Source organism: Porites lutea, chromosome 9 (assembly GCF_958299795.1).
Source record: "Porites lutea chromosome 9, jaPorLute2.1, whole genome shotgun sequence".
Classification (NCBI taxonomy): Eukaryota; Metazoa; Cnidaria; class Anthozoa; order Scleractinia; family Poritidae; genus Porites; species Porites lutea.
This window is the reverse complement of record NC_133209.1, coordinates 30594814-30612308: the sequence shown is the minus strand read 5'-3', so window position 1 is coordinate 30612308 and position 17495 is coordinate 30594814. Positions and strand designations below refer to the sequence as shown.

Here is a 17495-nt window from a genome sequence, read left to right as displayed (position 1 = left end):
CCCAGGGCTCTCCCCCCTTGGGCGGAGCACTTAGTCCCCAGGGCTCTCCCCCCTTGGGCGGAGCACTTAGTCCCCAGGGCTCAAGAAAGAAAAAATGAAATAAACCTACCTTTTACTTACCTTTTTACCTACCTTCTGTTCTTGGTTGTTTTCTTTTGGGTATTTGGTATCCTTTTTTCTCTTTATTTTACTTTTCGGTTCACGCTAAGGAATTTAGCTAAGGTAAGGTTTCGTTTTGTGTTCGAAACCGAACTTTGTTACTAACTTCAAAAGCGTAAACTTCTTTTAGATTCTGATATTTTTCTGTTAGGTCCGAAGAGGTTTAAATTGTAACTAAATACAAGATACGGTTGTCTTGGCGTATATACCAAACCAGAATTGTCGGAGAGACCAAAAAACTTACTTGAAATTATTGGAAAGAAAGATGCAACAAAATAATGACCGAGCGCGTACTTTTTTATAGTTTTAGAACCGGGAGGGATATATTATGGTCACCGAATTTTGAACAGTAGGTTATTATTTTTAATAACGATCTTTTGTTTCACCTCAACGAATCAAAACAATGGAAAATTGCATGAAGAGCCGACTAGCCGACTGTGTTGTGAAAAAATGAACTTACCATAGGTTTGGTATATACTGAAAAAATGATAGACACACAAATGAGTTGGCTGCATATCCTTGTTAAGGACCGTGGCAGTACTTTTATTGTTATTTTGAAGACTTTCTTGCAAGGCAAATTGTTCTGCTTTTCTTTATGACCAGGCAGCACCTGTTAAAGAATGGAAAGTGTTATTCTTTGTTGTAAATACTACCGTACTAACGTGTTAAGAAATGCCGTCCGAATTAACCTTATTTGTTTGTTTAACTGGTTTCTCGTAACCGTCAGTGTTATTTACACCTGTCTTTCCCCTCTGTCAACTACTATTTTATGTCAGCCTGAACCGTCCCAGGACGTATCTCTCGCGATGCAAGCTGAGCACTTTACGCCAAAATTGCCAACAGTTGGTTTCTTGGCATCGCCTTTATGCGGCATAAAAGCACAATTTACCTTCAAATGGTACATTAATTAATAACGTCGGGGTTAATCAAATATAAAAGTATATAGTCTGAGTCAGAGTAACAAAAAACTGTGCAATGTTTGAAGTTTAATTTGTAATTGTAGTCTAAAGAAGTGAACACTTCTTTAATCAAAGCGAAAAATTCTAACTACAAGGACATCAACAATCGCAACTGGCGTTGTTCTTATTGACTACACGTAAACCTTTATTACATTTTTGCCCCTCCAGTTGAACATTCATCGAAGCAACATAACGAATGGACCATCCATGTTGACAGGTAAATTCAGGCGACAATAACACACAGAGTAAAGAATAATGACATAAAATCCCTTATAAAAAGTCTAAAAGAATAATTTCTTTCTACACTAAAAATAACCAGTAAGAACCGTTAAGGCAATTTGAACGCTTATCCCCCCCGTTTCTTTAAATTGACTTATAATTTCTTTCATAAAAAAAAAATAAACGATAGCGTAAGCAAAAGTTAAAGTCGAACGAAGAACAAACCTGCTGTTTTCGAGGAGGCAAAAGAGAATCTTGACTTTCATTCCAGACCAGAGAGTAGCTGAGTTCGGTCTTCACTGTTCCGCAGGCAATGCAAGGGACGGAGGTTTCTGGCTTAAAACACAGTTAAATCAACTTGAAGTTGGTGTCTCCATTTATACGGTCGCTCGATTAAATAAAATTCAAACAAGTACGAGATGATGTTTTTGATAAATCTTTTCTTGCAACTATATGTGAGAAAAGCACGGGCTCTATGTTCAACAATGGGCAATCAAAGCATAGCTAGATTGGTCACTTTCAAAGAGAAAAATTTGTCGACTCGCTCAATTACATAACGTAGCTCTTGGTTGAAAAAAGTATACTAGTGAATACATTGAGTAAAACAACACTCAGTTCAGCGGTGAACAATTAGACTAAGATTTGAATTAGACACTTTCAGCAAAAAAATGCCGACTTGATTAAAACTTGACAAATCGATGTCAAAACTGGCTAGTGAATGAGTAGACAATAGGCCTTTCGCCCCAAGAGAAATTGAAAAATTTGGAGGAAAAAAAAAAAAGAGTATTATGGTATTTTTGAAAAAGGCCTATAGCCGTGTGAATTACCACAAGCAAGCCCTGAATAAATTTAAAAGTACCAGGAAAGAAAAATACAAACTTTCCCAACTTCTCGGTAGACAATAAAAGCAAAGAAAGTTGAGGAAAACTGGTGTTAAAGAACTGCTAAGACAAGAACCATTTTGACTCCTAACATTTGATTGCTCACGGTGATGTTGATCACCACTATCAGTTTGACAAAACCAATGAATATGCGAAGACTACAAAATAGCTTGTTTTGCACCCGCTCGTCACGACTAAAGTTAAAGTGCGAACAACAACTTTAACAACTTTTAGGCAGACAAAAATCATCATTCATTCGAAAAGCGCAGCAAGTTGAGGAAAACTTTTGATTAAAATTCCCACTTAAAAAAATCACTTCTATTACACTGACACGTAAAAAGTTCGCGTTCAACGAAAATTCCGCGAAAAACACAATATTGAGGAGGATGTCATTGATCATAGCATTCAAAGAGTAAAAATTGCCCACTCACTCAATACGTAACGTGGCTCTTGGTTGGAAACTGTGAATACACATGGGATTTGACAACGCATTGAGAGAGACACGCACTCAGTTCATCAATAAACACATTTAGAACAAAAAAGTGCCGACTTTTTATGATAAAAACTTGATAAACCGATGACAAAACTAGCCACTAAATGAATAGACTTCAAACTTGATAATTGCCTTATTTGTACCATCTCCTGAATAAATTAATAAGTGCGGGGAGGGTAAAAATATAAACTTTCAATACTTCTTGGTAGAAAATAGTTGTAACTCATTATGAAAGCGAAGTGAATTGAGGAAAATTAGAGATAAAAATCGCCTGTTGAGGAAAGTCACTTTTATCTCTAGGCCGCAGCTCTAGATCTTGAATGTCGGCCATTGATCAACACTGATTGATGCAAAATTAAATCTTTGTTCCTGTTTGTTCGTTCATTTGTTTCACCAACCAACCATCCTTTGAGGCCTTGTTACAGCTACGAGACGCTTAATTCCAGGGTAATGCTCCACTCATGAAAACTGTACATGACTACCCGCTGAAATGCGCAGAAAATGAAAAGCTCAAACACAAATAGACCTTTCGATTCTTGCATGGTTGCTCCTTTCGTTACAGCCGAAAGGCGCGTCACGAATTCTGGGAAGGATTTTGCTTTGTAGCCTAGCTTTCAATATGGCGGACAAAGTCAGATCAGAACTTCAAATCGATATATAGAACTTTTCATAAAGCTATGGCTAACGACGATTGTATACCCCCAGTTAAGAGAACTGTGATTGTTTTAGACCATAGTCCTAAATTCCTTGGGCTGTCCAAGCAGCATATTGATTTTGATAGCGGAAGTAAGAAGAGCAAGAGCAAAAGTTCTGGAAGTGGTGGTACGTCGCCTGTTTACAAGACTTCTTGGACATGCAGCATCGAGGCTGCGGTAGAGTACAGTAGAATTGTATATGACATATTCCCCAAAGAATATCTGGTAAGTGCGTTTACGGATGCTTCATTTTAGGTTAGTCAGGGTTAGTGCATGTTTAGTATAAAGTACAAAAACAGCTGGATGTATAAGTTATTTTAAAAAACGGTACGATTTCCTCACAGCCCCATACATTTATTATGCATGCTGAAATCTCGTATGATTTCTCAGAAACACTTTAAAATGAATAGAGTCGAAACTTTATACCTGCCAACTTTCACGCGTTATACGTGAGTCTCACGCCTGCGGACAAAGACATCAACCTCACGCATCAAGGACAATTTCTCACGCCTGACTCACAAATCCAGACAAATTGTTATTTTTAAAACATGATTAATAACGAAAATTTAGTGCACTTTTCATAAACACGCTGAAGTTCAAAAACCAACTGATGTTTGCGTTTTTCACTGCTGTCAATCATCTTAACGGACCTCTTAGGAAACAGAACTTTGCTTAAATGGGTTCATAAGGTCAAGGTTTGTGATCTGTGATTGGTGGATTTCGATCCGTTTTGTGTGTTTCTGTGTTTCGACGTTCATTGCTTGTGTTCATAATTATGATTGACAGCAGCGAAAACGCAATTGTGAAGGCGGCTTTTGAATTTTAGAGTTCGCGTGTTTGTGAAAAGCGCAGTAATTCAATTTGAACAAAAATATTCCAAAAAGGCTTTGAATGATGACCTTGTGTCTTAATGAAATCAAAACATGCTAAAGTTGTCGACATTTTTAGTGCTCAAAGGTTGGCGGATCATTTTTCGGGAATTTTCAGTAAAGTTTAGAGGGCTTCAGAAAATTAGCGGAAATCCTCGCAAGATGCTGGGACATTTTTGAAAATTGTGCGAACATGGCAAGGCAAAAATCTCACGCATTTGACCCAGAAAATGTTGGCAGCTATAAAACATGCATAACTAATGTAGGTGATTTTTAAACAGAAGCAGCTGAAAAATGGCAATGCATTTTGCAGTGACCAGTTTGTTTGCTTTCAATCACAGCATTAATGGCAAGTAGTTAGGAAACCAGCCAGCAGATGGCCTTGTCTTTTACAGTTCTAAACTCAACAACCAATTAATAAATGATACTGATGATGGTGGCATTTACTGTGAAACTCACAAAACCGTGAACACCAGAAATATTCATGGAATGTTATTATGTTGCCAAGAGAAAGCCAAAAAGGTGTGAGAAATCAAGACCGCAAACAGCAACAATACTGTCTTAGTTTGTGGTTTTCATGGTTTGCTCGCACGTCCTGAACTTTATTATGATTGGTCACTACACAATCAATATTGCTGAAAATTTTCAGCCATTCATGGTTTTCTGAGTTTGACAGTAATAGTTATAAACAAAAAAATAATAATAATAAAATATTTAAAACGTTTAGTTTAAGGGGTAAGATTTCCTCTCAGCCCTTAGTTTTTGCCCCTGTAAAGATTCCACTTTTATTTACAAAGTGTTTTTAGTTAGTCGTATTTTACAGTTAATCCAAACATTAAAACATAATGTGTTAAGAGAAGAAAAAAAATAAACTTCTCTTAGCTCAACTTTTTTTGAATTCACCCTTCTGGTGACCTAAAATAATAACATAAAATGGTCACCAGAAAAAAAATTATTACAACAAAGGAAACCTTGTGCAATATTACTTGAGAGGTTAAGAGAATCAAAATGGCCTCCAAACTATCACAGCTGAATTTTTCGAGATCTGCCCAATATCTCAAGGCTATTAAAAATCCTATGGTTTGGACACATTACCACGAAACACAGGTCACAAGTCTCCAAATTTCACTCCAATTTTATTTGTCAATTTTTTATTCTGCTTGCCATGGCAACCAAAACAGTTGTAGCTTGGAGTGTCGAAGAAGTTCAGTTATAAAGAGAGCTATGGTTAGGAGGATGTTTATATGAGGTGGGATTGTTAAAAAGGGGAACAGAGTTGTTCTGGAATGCAGTTATTGGCTATGTATAATGTTGTCTTCTCCTAAACCATTCCTACCCCCCCCCCCCCCCACAATTAAAGACTGTATGACAGGGTCTGTATCTTGCATAAATATTTGTTTCATAGGTGAAGGTAGTTGTATCTGATGAAAATGCTCATGTGCTTAATTCGTGGTCTCATGAACAACAGTGTATTCCTCAGGTCAGGTGATTACAAATGGTCATAATAGATATAATATTTATAATTAATTAATATACTGATAGAACAGTTATATCCTAACTTATTTGATTGAATGATGGTATTATTCAAGATAAAGCTGTTACATTTTGTCTAACCACTTATGTAATATCAGTGATAGAAAAATATAACAACAATAATAATTTCAAGGACATAATCTTACATGTGTTAGTGTACCAGAACTTGACCTGTACTTTACCTGCAAAATAGATCATTTTTTGCTGCATAATGTGACCTCCAGGAAATTCCATATAATTCACTCCAGACATGAAACTATATGCAACTTGTTCAAAGGCCTGATCATTTTGTGTTGCTTAAACAATATACTATAGGTACCCTATTACTACATATGTAGCAAAATCCTGATTTTTCAGTCCTCTAGATAGTTGGAACAAAAACTGACTACCTTTCACCAGTTAAATTACAATAATTTATTGTAATTTTGAGCCCGCAAAATTCCTGATTATTTCAATCCATTTTCTCTTCCCCAAGAGGGTCAAGAAACAGGAATTCCGCTCACTGTAGTACTTGTTGAAATGTAATCTCAGTCGTACATTGTGATCATGTGTATGGAGCTTGCTCTATGAGTTATCTCTAAGGCCTCTATGTGAAGTTTGTAAATAAGTAAATAAAGAAAGAAAGAAATAAGTATAGGCTGACTGTAATAAAATATTAAAACTGAATATTATTTGACAGATACTCAAATCATTTGCCAGTCTGGGACCACCTAATGAGGATAGTGAAGAGGAATGTTCTATTATGCATGGGTTAACAAGTGCTGTGCAGTGTCTAAGTGAAGTATTACCTCAAAATTCCAAAAATAACCAAGCAAACAGAAAAAATACAGGAGATGGCAGAATAATCTGTTTAACAAATTTGAAAAGGTTGGTGAAAAGATGAAGATCTTCATTATGTTAGTTAAAAAGTTAAACTAACAACTTTCTAAACTTGTACCTCACAAAAATAATATGAAGACAAAGGAGGTAATTATGCAGTGCTCAAAATAATAGCCGGTCAACAGAGAATGTCCAGCCAAGATGACTATTTGGTCCAGATAAACATTTTTTTTTATTATATCAGTGTATAGGATGTAATAATGCTTTTATCATTATAATTATTTTTATTAATTTATAATAACTTTTTTACAGTGAGGCCCATATTCAAACCCTTTTTGCTTGTGTGACTGATGCTGTAAGACAGCAAGAAAGTGAATCAAGTAACAGGTGATGGATAACATATTTTTTTAAAATCAGTTTGCAGTGTACTTATGGTTACTGACAAAATTTGACATAACAAAAATTTCAGAGGGTGGCTTGTTCAGCAAAGAGAGTAACTGTAATTTATTCTCAACCCCTTAATATTGGCTTGCCAAGGATTTAACTGACAGTATCTCACTGCTTATCAACTCTCAGCCTCTTATGTACTACATGTACTGCATTTATCATCTAGTATGCAGTGAAACATGCCAAATTATCTTCTTTTTTAAGTTTGAAGCACACAGATCTGATTTTAGTTCATGTTCCTTTGAGTGGAGACAGTGGAAAGGTCACAGAAAAAATGATAAAGGTAATAAAAACTGCTTGCTAATTTTAGTGCTCAGGAAATAATCCTTTTGTGGTTCATAGACATTTTCTTGATTCTTTCACTATGACATGTGAGCCCAAGAAAATGACAAGTCAGATTTGTTTGAAAAAAAAATCCAAGGCACGACAAATGTTCAGCCACAGCATTTGTATCAAGAGGTGTCTTCGTTTATTAAAAGTAGCTTTCATTTAATAATAAGTAGCTTTCATTTAATTGTAACTATTTCACTCTCTCCAGTTTTAAAAAACCATTTGCTCCAACACTCTGCCTTGCATAAAGTTTCATGTTATCTGGTCAAAACGTATATGATCAGTTTCAAGTAACAGAAAGTAAAAACGCGGGTGATCCATTTATTGCATTCCATGCATTCCAATCATTCTTGTTGGAAGACCAAATGAATTCTGGCTACATATGTGCCATGTATGTGTAATAGCAGCATGGAGATTAGGATTGCAGGTACCTCTATTAAATTGCCAGAAAGAATTTTGTATGACCTTTTTTTAATGATGTAGCCAAAAGACAGCCAAGGTACATGTAACTCTGACAGATTAATGATTCAATGATTCTTCATTGGCAGTTCAATTTAGCATTTCAGTTTCGAAGATAAGGGCAATTTTGCTGTTTAAGATAAAGATTAAGCTTATCGAAATGTTTGAACTACACGAAAGAATGCCAGGGATGCGATCCGCTGAATATCAAGCGACAATCCCGCTAAGATTTTTCATAATTATACATAATTATGCGAATGTTTAGACAATCAACCAATCAAAATCACTACCCGGTTTTCGGGTAGTGAGTGACGTCACTGGACGGCATTAATGGCCCGTTGATTCAGACGTTGTTGAGAGGAGAAAACGACTCGAAGCAATCAGATGAATTTTAGGCTAAAAATTAATGCCTTTGTACATGTATATAAAAGTCCTGGGGCAAATTCCTACCTATTGTTTATACAGTATAGGAAATGATGTAAGAGAATTTTAGTACAATTTTGTCCGCAGTCTCACATGAATATATCTTTCCTTTCCTCTTTCCCTCTTTGCCCTGAGAAAAAGACTTATGTACATGTACTGACAGAAATACTTGCATATAGTTTTTTTTACATAAGGTTTAGAACTTGCTTTCTCCTCATTTTCAGAGTACTACAAATTTGACAGCAACAATCTATTCACACAAAGCTTCTCAGCTGGTCAGCAAGCTCAGTAATATGGCTCAGAAACACTTTAATTTAAAATCTACAACAGTCACAGGGATTCCAATGAAGGTGATGGCAGCATTTTGTAAGCACAGTATGACCACCTATTGTTGACTAATACAGAAGTCTAAATAACTTTTGAAGTACAGTAGGTGTTAGAGCTTTTTCAGTCTGAATTGAGTGGTGGCTTGAGACATTTTTACAAAATGAAATAAGGTGAAAATAATAATTCCTGTTAGTCTACAGTTGATGCAAGGTCTTATCAAAATGCCTGCTGACGTTAATAATGTAAATTCTGTGTTTTTTAGGAAGAGCAACATTCTGGTAGTTCAGCTAATTATGATGTAGAAATCCTTCACTCTGCTGAGGTGCATATGGAACAGACTGTTGCAAGTGAGAATTTAGACATGACGTCATCATTGGTCAGGAATGATATTACGCTCCTGGCCCTGGTTGTTCAAAAGCTAGATAGCGCTGTCAACCGGATAAATCACTATCCAGTGGATAAGTATTAGGAAACCCAATTGCCCTATCGAGTGGATAGCATTATCCACCTTTTGAACTACTGGGGCCTGACCATTTTGTAAACAAATTAGATTTCTTCTGTGTTGTTATACCATTCATTCATATGATACAAACTGGTACCCTATTTGCTTTATTATAATTATTTTTATTTTGTTCTAAATTATTATGTTACAACGCAATATGAAAACATTTGGCACCCAAAATTTTTATCAAGCCCCTTGATCCACACTTCTCAAACTCATTAACATTCATAAAGAAAATACAAAGGAAATTAATGTTTAATGAGTGTTTGGGAATCAGATGAAAAACTGCTCATTTTTGCATGCTTAATTTCTCCTTCTAAAATCATTTTGCTTGAGAAGTAATATCAAGCATTTGACACAGTGTTTCATCACCAGGTGAAACACCTCAAAGTTCATCAAAAATGCTCCACTGCACGTTGTATTTTCAACTCTTCTCTCAGTGTGTCATCTGGTGATGAAACGCTGCATCTCATTCTTGATACATCATGTCTGCACTGTTAGCATTAATACACCTCTGGCTCACTCGGCAGATACACCACCTGGAAAAAAATGCTGTCATCTAATAAACAGAAAGTTAAGCAAAGAGGTCTTGAGTTACCACTTGAACATAATAAGTGCATTAATAAGTTGTGTGTATTTTTACACATGTAGACTTGTTCTGTGGTGATGACAGTTTACCAGCTAAAAAGGATGGAGCATCTTCATCAAAGGACACTATTCATCTTAAGTGGTGCACACCAAAAACAACATCTGCTCCAGGTCAGTCAGCTTCTAAATTCATTGATCTATCAATAAATTGTGTTTCAAGGTAACCTAGGTCTATTTCCCAGCCATTAACCTCGATTTGATGGGTTGATGGAATAAGGACTATCGCTATTAAGCATCAGAGCAGCTTTGTTATCTGTGCTCCTCACAGTACATATGATCTCTATCAATAATTTAAGCTCCTTTTGAAAAGCTAAAATTCAGCTTTATAGCAAGTTGGTTGTCATGTACAAGATCTCTCTCTTTTTCAAGCTCTTTTTGAAATCTGTAAATTATAAGAACTTGTGAGACTGACCTGCCTTGATTAGCCTAGCTACCTGCAGGTCAGTAGGATTGTAAACAGATGGTTATATATAATAAATAAACTTGAAACTTTCACTTCTCACCATTGTGGCCAGGGTTCAAGTAGCAGAAGTAAGGTCATACATGAGTTGAGTTTGGTTTAGGTTCTTACTGGTGCTTCAGGAGATTTCCCTCTGGGCAGTACTCCACCATGTAGATTTGCTACCTCCTTAGTCATCAACGTTGCCATCATCAAAATGAGCCTATAAATATCCTTTTTCACTAATGCTAATATTTTCTCTGTCATTGCAGAAATTCAAGCATGCACTGGATGTTATAGAATCACCCCGGTTGAGGTATGGTACAACTGTACAACAATTTGTAAATTTATTTAATTTTTTGCAGCTACTAAATCGTGTGCACCACTTGTGGCAGTTCAAATATATGAAATCCATATAATCATTATTTCATAAAAGTTATTGATTGATTGATTGTTTAAGACAATTCCACTTTTCATCAGGTGAATAGCAGACCTACAGCATGCCTGATATCTTTTCTCCTTCAAGGTAAAGGAATTATGTTTTTATTGACTTTGCTTAGAACTCTATATGAAGAGTAGACTCCTACGTTTCCAAACCAGCCAGGCTGTGTACCATATGCAACAATGCGGAAGGGAGTCTTTTTTGATAAAGGTTCCTGGTTAAATCTGAAGACTAATAGCTATTACTCAAAGGAATTTAACGGTTTCTTAAAACAAATTAAAACGGCTGGTGATGTGGTCTCTGATGCATTAAAAGCTAAACTGGAAATTTACAGTTTTGAGTAGTGGTTGTGATACTACATGTTTAGACAACACTCTAGACAAAATGAAGGAATAACAGGAACCTCTGAAGATCATGATCTGCAAACCTCTGCTGGTGAATCCTGCATGTGCCATCAGGCGAAACAGGAGAAAGGTCCTTGTCACCGCTGAAGATTTAGCTTCAGTGATCTGACAAATCTAAACAACCACAAAGAGAGAACAGACAAATTTGCTGTTCGTAACTATAATTGTAAAATAAATTTTGATATAGTAAGAGTCCGGGCCCGCAAGTTCAAAAGAGGTGGTCACCAGCCCCCGCACTTTAAAACTGCTCTGCAGGCCCTGGTCTATCATCCCAGTATCTAGTGTAGGTAGTAATTTGTTGATGACAAAAAAATGTAATATGTACACACTGAAGAGCTCTTGTCATTGATGTTTTGACATTATAGCTTTGGTAAAATAATAATCTAGTATCATTTAATGTGTATTACATATACAGTCACCAATCTTCTCTTGCTTACTTTTAGGTCGACAGGTCATGTTAGAACAGCCTAGAAAGTCTGGTGGAAAACTAGTTTCTCACATTTTAGCAAGTCATGGAGGTGATTCTGATTGTTTGTTGGGGTAACTTTGCTGAGATTAATTAAGCTGACTATAACTTGTCTTGTATTATATTTTTAGGTGACATTTTCATTCACTGTTTAGCAAATTTTCGACCTCCGATGGAAGATCCCCCTTCCATTAGTGAAGGTTGTGGGGGCCGTGTCACAGACTATAGAATTAACGTAAGTTGGAGTCGTAGAATTTAGTTACTTTCATTTCGTTCATTCATTAGCCTGTTCAAGGCGTTCAGATATTAGAGTGCGGCTGTCAGATAGTGGGGAGCGAGTTAAATTGTACACCGGGAAAACGGGGGGAAAAAACTCCTCTCAATTTTTTTTTCTTTGTCACTCTTCTAGCTGAATGCCTGGAACAGGCTATTTATTCATTCATTTATTTTGCTTTTAACCATTCACTGTATATTTATGATTTACAAAACACAATAAATTAAAAATATATATATATTAAAGAGGAGAGTAATAAAAAAATATTCTCTTTTACAAATCTTTGATATGGTTATGGCAAGGAAGCCTATATAGAAGCCACGGGCTTATGAACAATAGTCTTCCAGAGAATGTAGGATCCACCATGTTCATTAAGGGTAATGAATGAAAAAAAAAATGGATTGATATAAAAATTAAAGGCAAATGACTTAAGCAAAGATTGGAAACTAAGGTGGTTTTATTATTTGGTTGCTTAACAGATATTTACAAATCTACATTGAATAGATAATAATTCAAATATGATGTTGAATGCGTGTCGTTTGGTTTAATAACGATTTACTTGTAGCTTTTTTTGTTTTGTACAATTTGATCAACAGGATTTTGGTGAATTTATGAAAGCCAACAGGCTTGCACCATGTTCTTGGAATAAAAAGAAAGGAAAATCTCCCTTGGAAAAAGGTACAGACATAACATAAGTGTTCTTTACTTTAAATAAGATTCTTGTATTTTTGTTAGGCTTAACACTTAAAAATAATATGAAAAGGCAAAGTAATACTCTGCTAAAGAAATGAAAGTTCATTATACTTTTGAAGGTTTTCACAACTGTAAGAAAATTCTTTTTTTTCACTCTCATACATCTTTAGGTCAACAAAAAATGTTGTACATCACACAGCTCCCAAGAATGACATTGTTGACTAATTAAGGGCATGAAACAACAATTACAGTTGAGAAATGTTTTTTTTTTGTCACAGGCCTTTCAAGACTAGAGCGCTGCACAAGGTACTGGCCCCTGGTGATCAGTGAAACAATACTTTGCAACTTGATGCAGGTTTGTGAAATACTGTTGGATAAACTGAAATACTGGATATCTACTCCTCCATGTAATATTTTGTGTCTAGATTTGCTGAGGGTTATTTGGGATATTCTTGGGAGAATTGTACACCTTACTGTTTTGTATATTGGGTGGTGACATTAAGCCGCTGATCTTGACCTTTATCCGTCTTTTATTAGTTAACTAGAAAGGGATGTAAAAGATTCCACACTACTGTTTGAAAAGAGAAGAGGAATTTTCACGGTGGTTTGGCCTATCTCTTTATCTGTTATCTCTTCACTTATCACACACACATATCATACAGTAAGCTCACAAATGGACCAATATTCGCAGCCAATGGCTCTTTTGAATGCCAATATCCAAGCTTGTTGTATAAAGTAGAGAATACGCACTACTGTCAACTGATCCTCGACGTTACGTTACCGTCAACTTTGCTTGTTATTTACAAGCTTCACCACTCAGAATGTATATTTTTGCCTCCAAACAGCTGTTAGAACCCCTCCCCACCCTGCTGATGAAAGAGGCTCTTACAGAGGACGAAATGCTGGAGTGTAAAAGGGTAAGAACTTTCAAAACAATTATTGTGATAACTCCTAGTAACAAACTAACTCTCTGAGCCTAGCTGTACATTACCAGGTTGATCCCAGTAAATGACTCATCGCTCAGTGACTTCAGATCAAAATCCAGTTCTTGTAAGAGCATTGGATGGGATTGGCTCTCGAGGGGAAAGGGTTTCTTAGACAGTTTCAAAGGAAAGCATGAGTAAGTTTATTGAAGTTAAAGATGTCATACTTTAGTATCATTTTACATTATTTTCTTTGTTTTGTTCAGGTAATTTACAGAGTTCAGGCCATGGAGAGTAGAAATGATCCTCTTCCTGTCTCCATGACAGGAATCAGGGGCAAAGGACCAAAGAGGTAAAAGCTTTTCAAGGCTGGAAATTAAACTTTATTTGAAGCGAAAAGAAAAAAAACATAAGGCACTGAAAAATAAATGGTTTATTCACTTCAGCAAGTCCGTCCTTCTGCTTAGGCAAAAAGGCTGTGTCCAGGTCATTGCACATGATGGTCATTCTGGGGTACCGTTCTGTGGCACTGAAACGATGGTGGTTGACACTGAGTGCCGTGAAAGTTTACATTCCCTGGTTGGAGCACTGAGCCTACTAAAGCTTTTTCCCTTTATTTAAATGTTTACCCTGGTTTCCAGGCCCATGTTCAACAGGCGGTGGGTCTGTTCGGGAAAGGTTCCTAAGAGTAAGCGCGGAAACTGATAAAAAGAATTGTTTCCGTGTGCCATGGAATCGCTCTAAATCTGGCAATTAATTGCGGACGCGGTCTTAGTTGTTGATAGAGTCGGACAGGTTTTTGAAAGTCATGAGTTTTGATTCCGATCTTTGTTGTTTTGTGATTGTTTGTTTGTTTGTTTGTTCAGGGAAGAGCAGTATCGTCAAGTGTGGGCCGAGTTAGACACCTTTCTTGAAGCTGCTAGCAGAACATCCAAGATGCATGAAAAGGTAACCGTAACTGCATACATTGTCAACTGTCTCTAAAACGGACACTGCTGGACTATCGGTATGATTTTGAAATCGGTTCTTCATTTACTTTGAAGGCTATGATAGTTTTTTGCTAATCTTACCAGATATTTGCTGGGAATACTGCTGCATTGGACTTATATCTTTCACAATTTTCAGGTACTGGAATGTTTGCGAGGCACAAGCCCTTCAAGCAGTGCCACAGGAAGCCCAAGGAGAGAGACACCCACGGATGAAATTGAAAGTGGGTTGTCAATTGACATCGAAAGGTTTCATCTTTACGTCTCTCAATCCCTGATTGGGATCAGTGCACTTTATATTATAATTTCCCTTCTTTTATTTTGTACAGAGGGAGGAGTCACTAAATCGAGTCTCTCCGAAGCGACCCTGTCCTGGCAGGAGATCGACAGGTCAGCTTGCGAAGTGTGAAATGATTTCTTTTGGAAACTTTTTTGTAGAGCACTAGTTAAATTTCGGACAACAAGTCATTTTAAAGTGTCTAAAGATCTATAAAGATCTCACTTTGAGCGGAAGAGATTCATTTTCTTTTCTTTACTTTTACTTTTAGTTTATGAAGTACACTTAATACTTTATATCTAAAACAGCTTTTTTGTCACTGTATTTCTTCTACTCGTATTCTTGTTTTGGGTCACCTACGCGGTTAGTTCTACGAAAGATTTAGATGTCCCGAACTCTACACAATCAATCTAAAATTGAAATAATTTCCTTTCCTTTTTCACATTTTGTAGTTCTATTTTTAAAACAACAAATTGTAAGTAGTACTAATATTCTGTGTGAGTTAAATAAAAATTGACTTGACTTAACTAACACTGTTTTTTATCACCAGATACCAGAGCATGACCGAAAGAGAAAAGACGGATTTTAACCGCGGTGATACCAACAACGATCATATGTTTAAAAGAGGTTTGGGTACAGCGGTCTCAGAGCAGGCGCACAAGAAATTTCGTGGAGATAATCAACCAGGATTCCATAAACAGACAGGGAAAGGTGAGGAAATAAAGGAATGCGAAGCATTGAAGAATAAGCTTAACTAATTTCAGAATTGATTCACTGACTGACTGCTTAAATTACGACTCAGTAATGTCTGACTGACTGATTGATTGAGTATTAAATTGATTGATTATAGGCGCTGCAACCTCACTGTTGTCAATGTGGAAAAATAAGATGAACACAATCGCTGCTTCGCGGCACGAAGAATTTGCTGGCAGGCTGCAGTCAACAGGGAACAAAGCCGAATTGTACTCAACCCCCGTCGATACGGGAAGCAACAGCAGGTGAAAATGCGCGGGAAAAACTGAGACTGGTGCCACTGAAGCCCCAAGTCAATAATTGTTTTATTATTCATTCAAACTATTTCTGAGCGCAACCTTACCTTCTCGTAGACTTTCTTCAAAAGATTTGCCGGTTTATCTACACAGTTTCGGAACATGACATGCTTTTTGCCTCACACGATCTCTTCAATTAGTAGATGACGTCCATCTAGCAATTTTTTTTTTGCATATTAGTGTATTTTTTCTGTTCAGTTTTAGTCAGTTATTCGCCCACTCCGTCTTGTAATAACTGTGAACTTATTTTCACTGATGCTAAAACAGCTAGGCTCCGGCGCCGCTGCCAGGAAACGAGGTTGCGATTGTATGTCGGGGTAATGCACCATTGTATCGATGGCTTTATTGCTCGCATCTTTCAAATTTGGTCAGCGCCAGCAGGCTATTTAACAATTATTCCTCGAGCCTGAATGGGCTCTGAGTCAATAGCCCATGAGGCCGTGGGCCGAATGGGCTATTGACTCAGAGGCCATGAGGGCGAGAGGAATAATTGTTTTAGTAAAATCCAGCTAGTCGGTCAAAAATATCGAGACAAAGAAACTTGAGCTAGTTATAGCTAGACTTTAATCCTTTTTTTGCCGCCAAAAAGCCGGCGCTTTTCGCTACTAGTGGGCTATAACATATAGCCTAGTAATTACTCAACCAATAAGAACGCAGCATTGATAATAGACCACTAGCTGGGATTAAAGCCAATTTAAAAACTGCGAAATATTATAAATGAATGATAAGGAAGTTAACTGAAACTTTGTTAGTCTATGTAATCTAAACCAAGCCAAACCAGAGGTAGCATTAAGTAACATACTCCGGCTGAGGATAATGTTAATGTTTATTGTATTGTTGATTTTCAGTGGAAGAGGAACCCCCGTTGAAGAATGGTTATAGAATCTGCGCTGACGTATGTACTGTACATAAAGAGTAAGGCCTTACACACTTCAGTTCCCTCCTCTATTGATTATGGGATCTCTTATCGAGTGGACCAAAGGCCGGAAATCTTTTATTGAGGCATAAAATGCTCACTCCGCCACCAGTTCTCTGAAGCTCAACACTTCTGTTTGTAATGAATGAAAATAAATGCAATTTTACCGTTGCAAACACGCCTGTCATCGTTTTATACAATTTGGTTCGGAGTTTCGCGCAATAAATAGTGCCATTAATTATTTATACCAGAAAAAATATGACGCGTATTACAGAAGACGCGAGGACGTGAAGTTCTCGTGTATGTATTCCAGACTAAATTATTGGTAGCAACTGAGCTAAGACGCAGCTTATAAGCTCTTCAAAATGGTACAGATTTTTGTCGTTTTGAAGACGACTTTTTCCTTGTTTAAATGGCCCTAATATTCAAAGGAGATCAGTCTATTACCAAGTGCACCAAAGAGATCAAACCTTGATACTCTCTAATGCTGCTTACATGAGAAAGGTTTGCATTGAAGGTTGAGTGATTCATAAAGGAGATGTTACACGAGACGATTCACAACGACGATTTATTTTTCGGGCAACTCAGAGTTGCAGCATTGTTGCGGCATTGTTTCGAATAGTCACAACATTGTTCCAACATTGCAATGCTGTGTAGCGTTAAAAATCGTTGTTACGAATCGTCCCGTGTAACATCACCTTAAACTTGAATCACATTGTTACGAGATGACTCTGAAGTCTCGTAATGATAAATTATACAGTTTTGGAAAGGTTACAATCATATCATATACGGTGTCCATTCCAGAAGCAAAGTGACTTCGCTAACCTTCGACCGGGCTGCCGTGTACAAGGAAATCCTTCGAC

At 36.9% G+C, this 17495-nt stretch overlaps 1 protein-coding gene across 3 annotated transcripts; it reads left to right on the top strand.

Annotated features, from left to right (window-relative positions):
- Positions 1-3324: 3324 nt before the first annotated feature.
- On the top strand, positions 3325-16769 carry LOC140947390 (integrator complex subunit 13-like). Of its 3 annotated transcripts, none has more exons than XM_073396473.1 (22): positions 3325-3631; positions 5681-5755; positions 6488-6675; positions 6940-7014; positions 7279-7357; positions 8511-8636; positions 8876-8960; positions 9767-9874; positions 10475-10518; positions 10683-10728; positions 11492-11566; positions 11646-11749; positions 12385-12466; positions 12760-12836; positions 13327-13398; positions 13671-13756; positions 14271-14352; positions 14530-14614; positions 14720-14780; positions 15218-15378; positions 15518-15665; positions 16565-16768. In XM_073396473.1, the coding sequence occupies exons 1-22, from the start codon at positions 3389-3391 to the stop codon at positions 16596-16598; spliced, it is 2136 nt and encodes a 711-aa protein (XP_073252574.1). In that variant the 5' UTR covers positions 3325-3388; the 3' UTR covers positions 16599-16768. The 3 variants fall into 3 exon arrangements, with proteins under 3 accessions (XP_073252574.1, XP_073252575.1, XP_073252576.1); XM_073396475.1 differs by having other exon boundaries at positions 3594-3631; positions 5681-5760; positions 16565-16766; XM_073396474.1 differs by lacking the exon at positions 5681-5755 and having other exon boundaries at positions 16565-16769.
- The last annotated feature ends 726 nt before the right edge of the window (positions 16770-17495 follow it).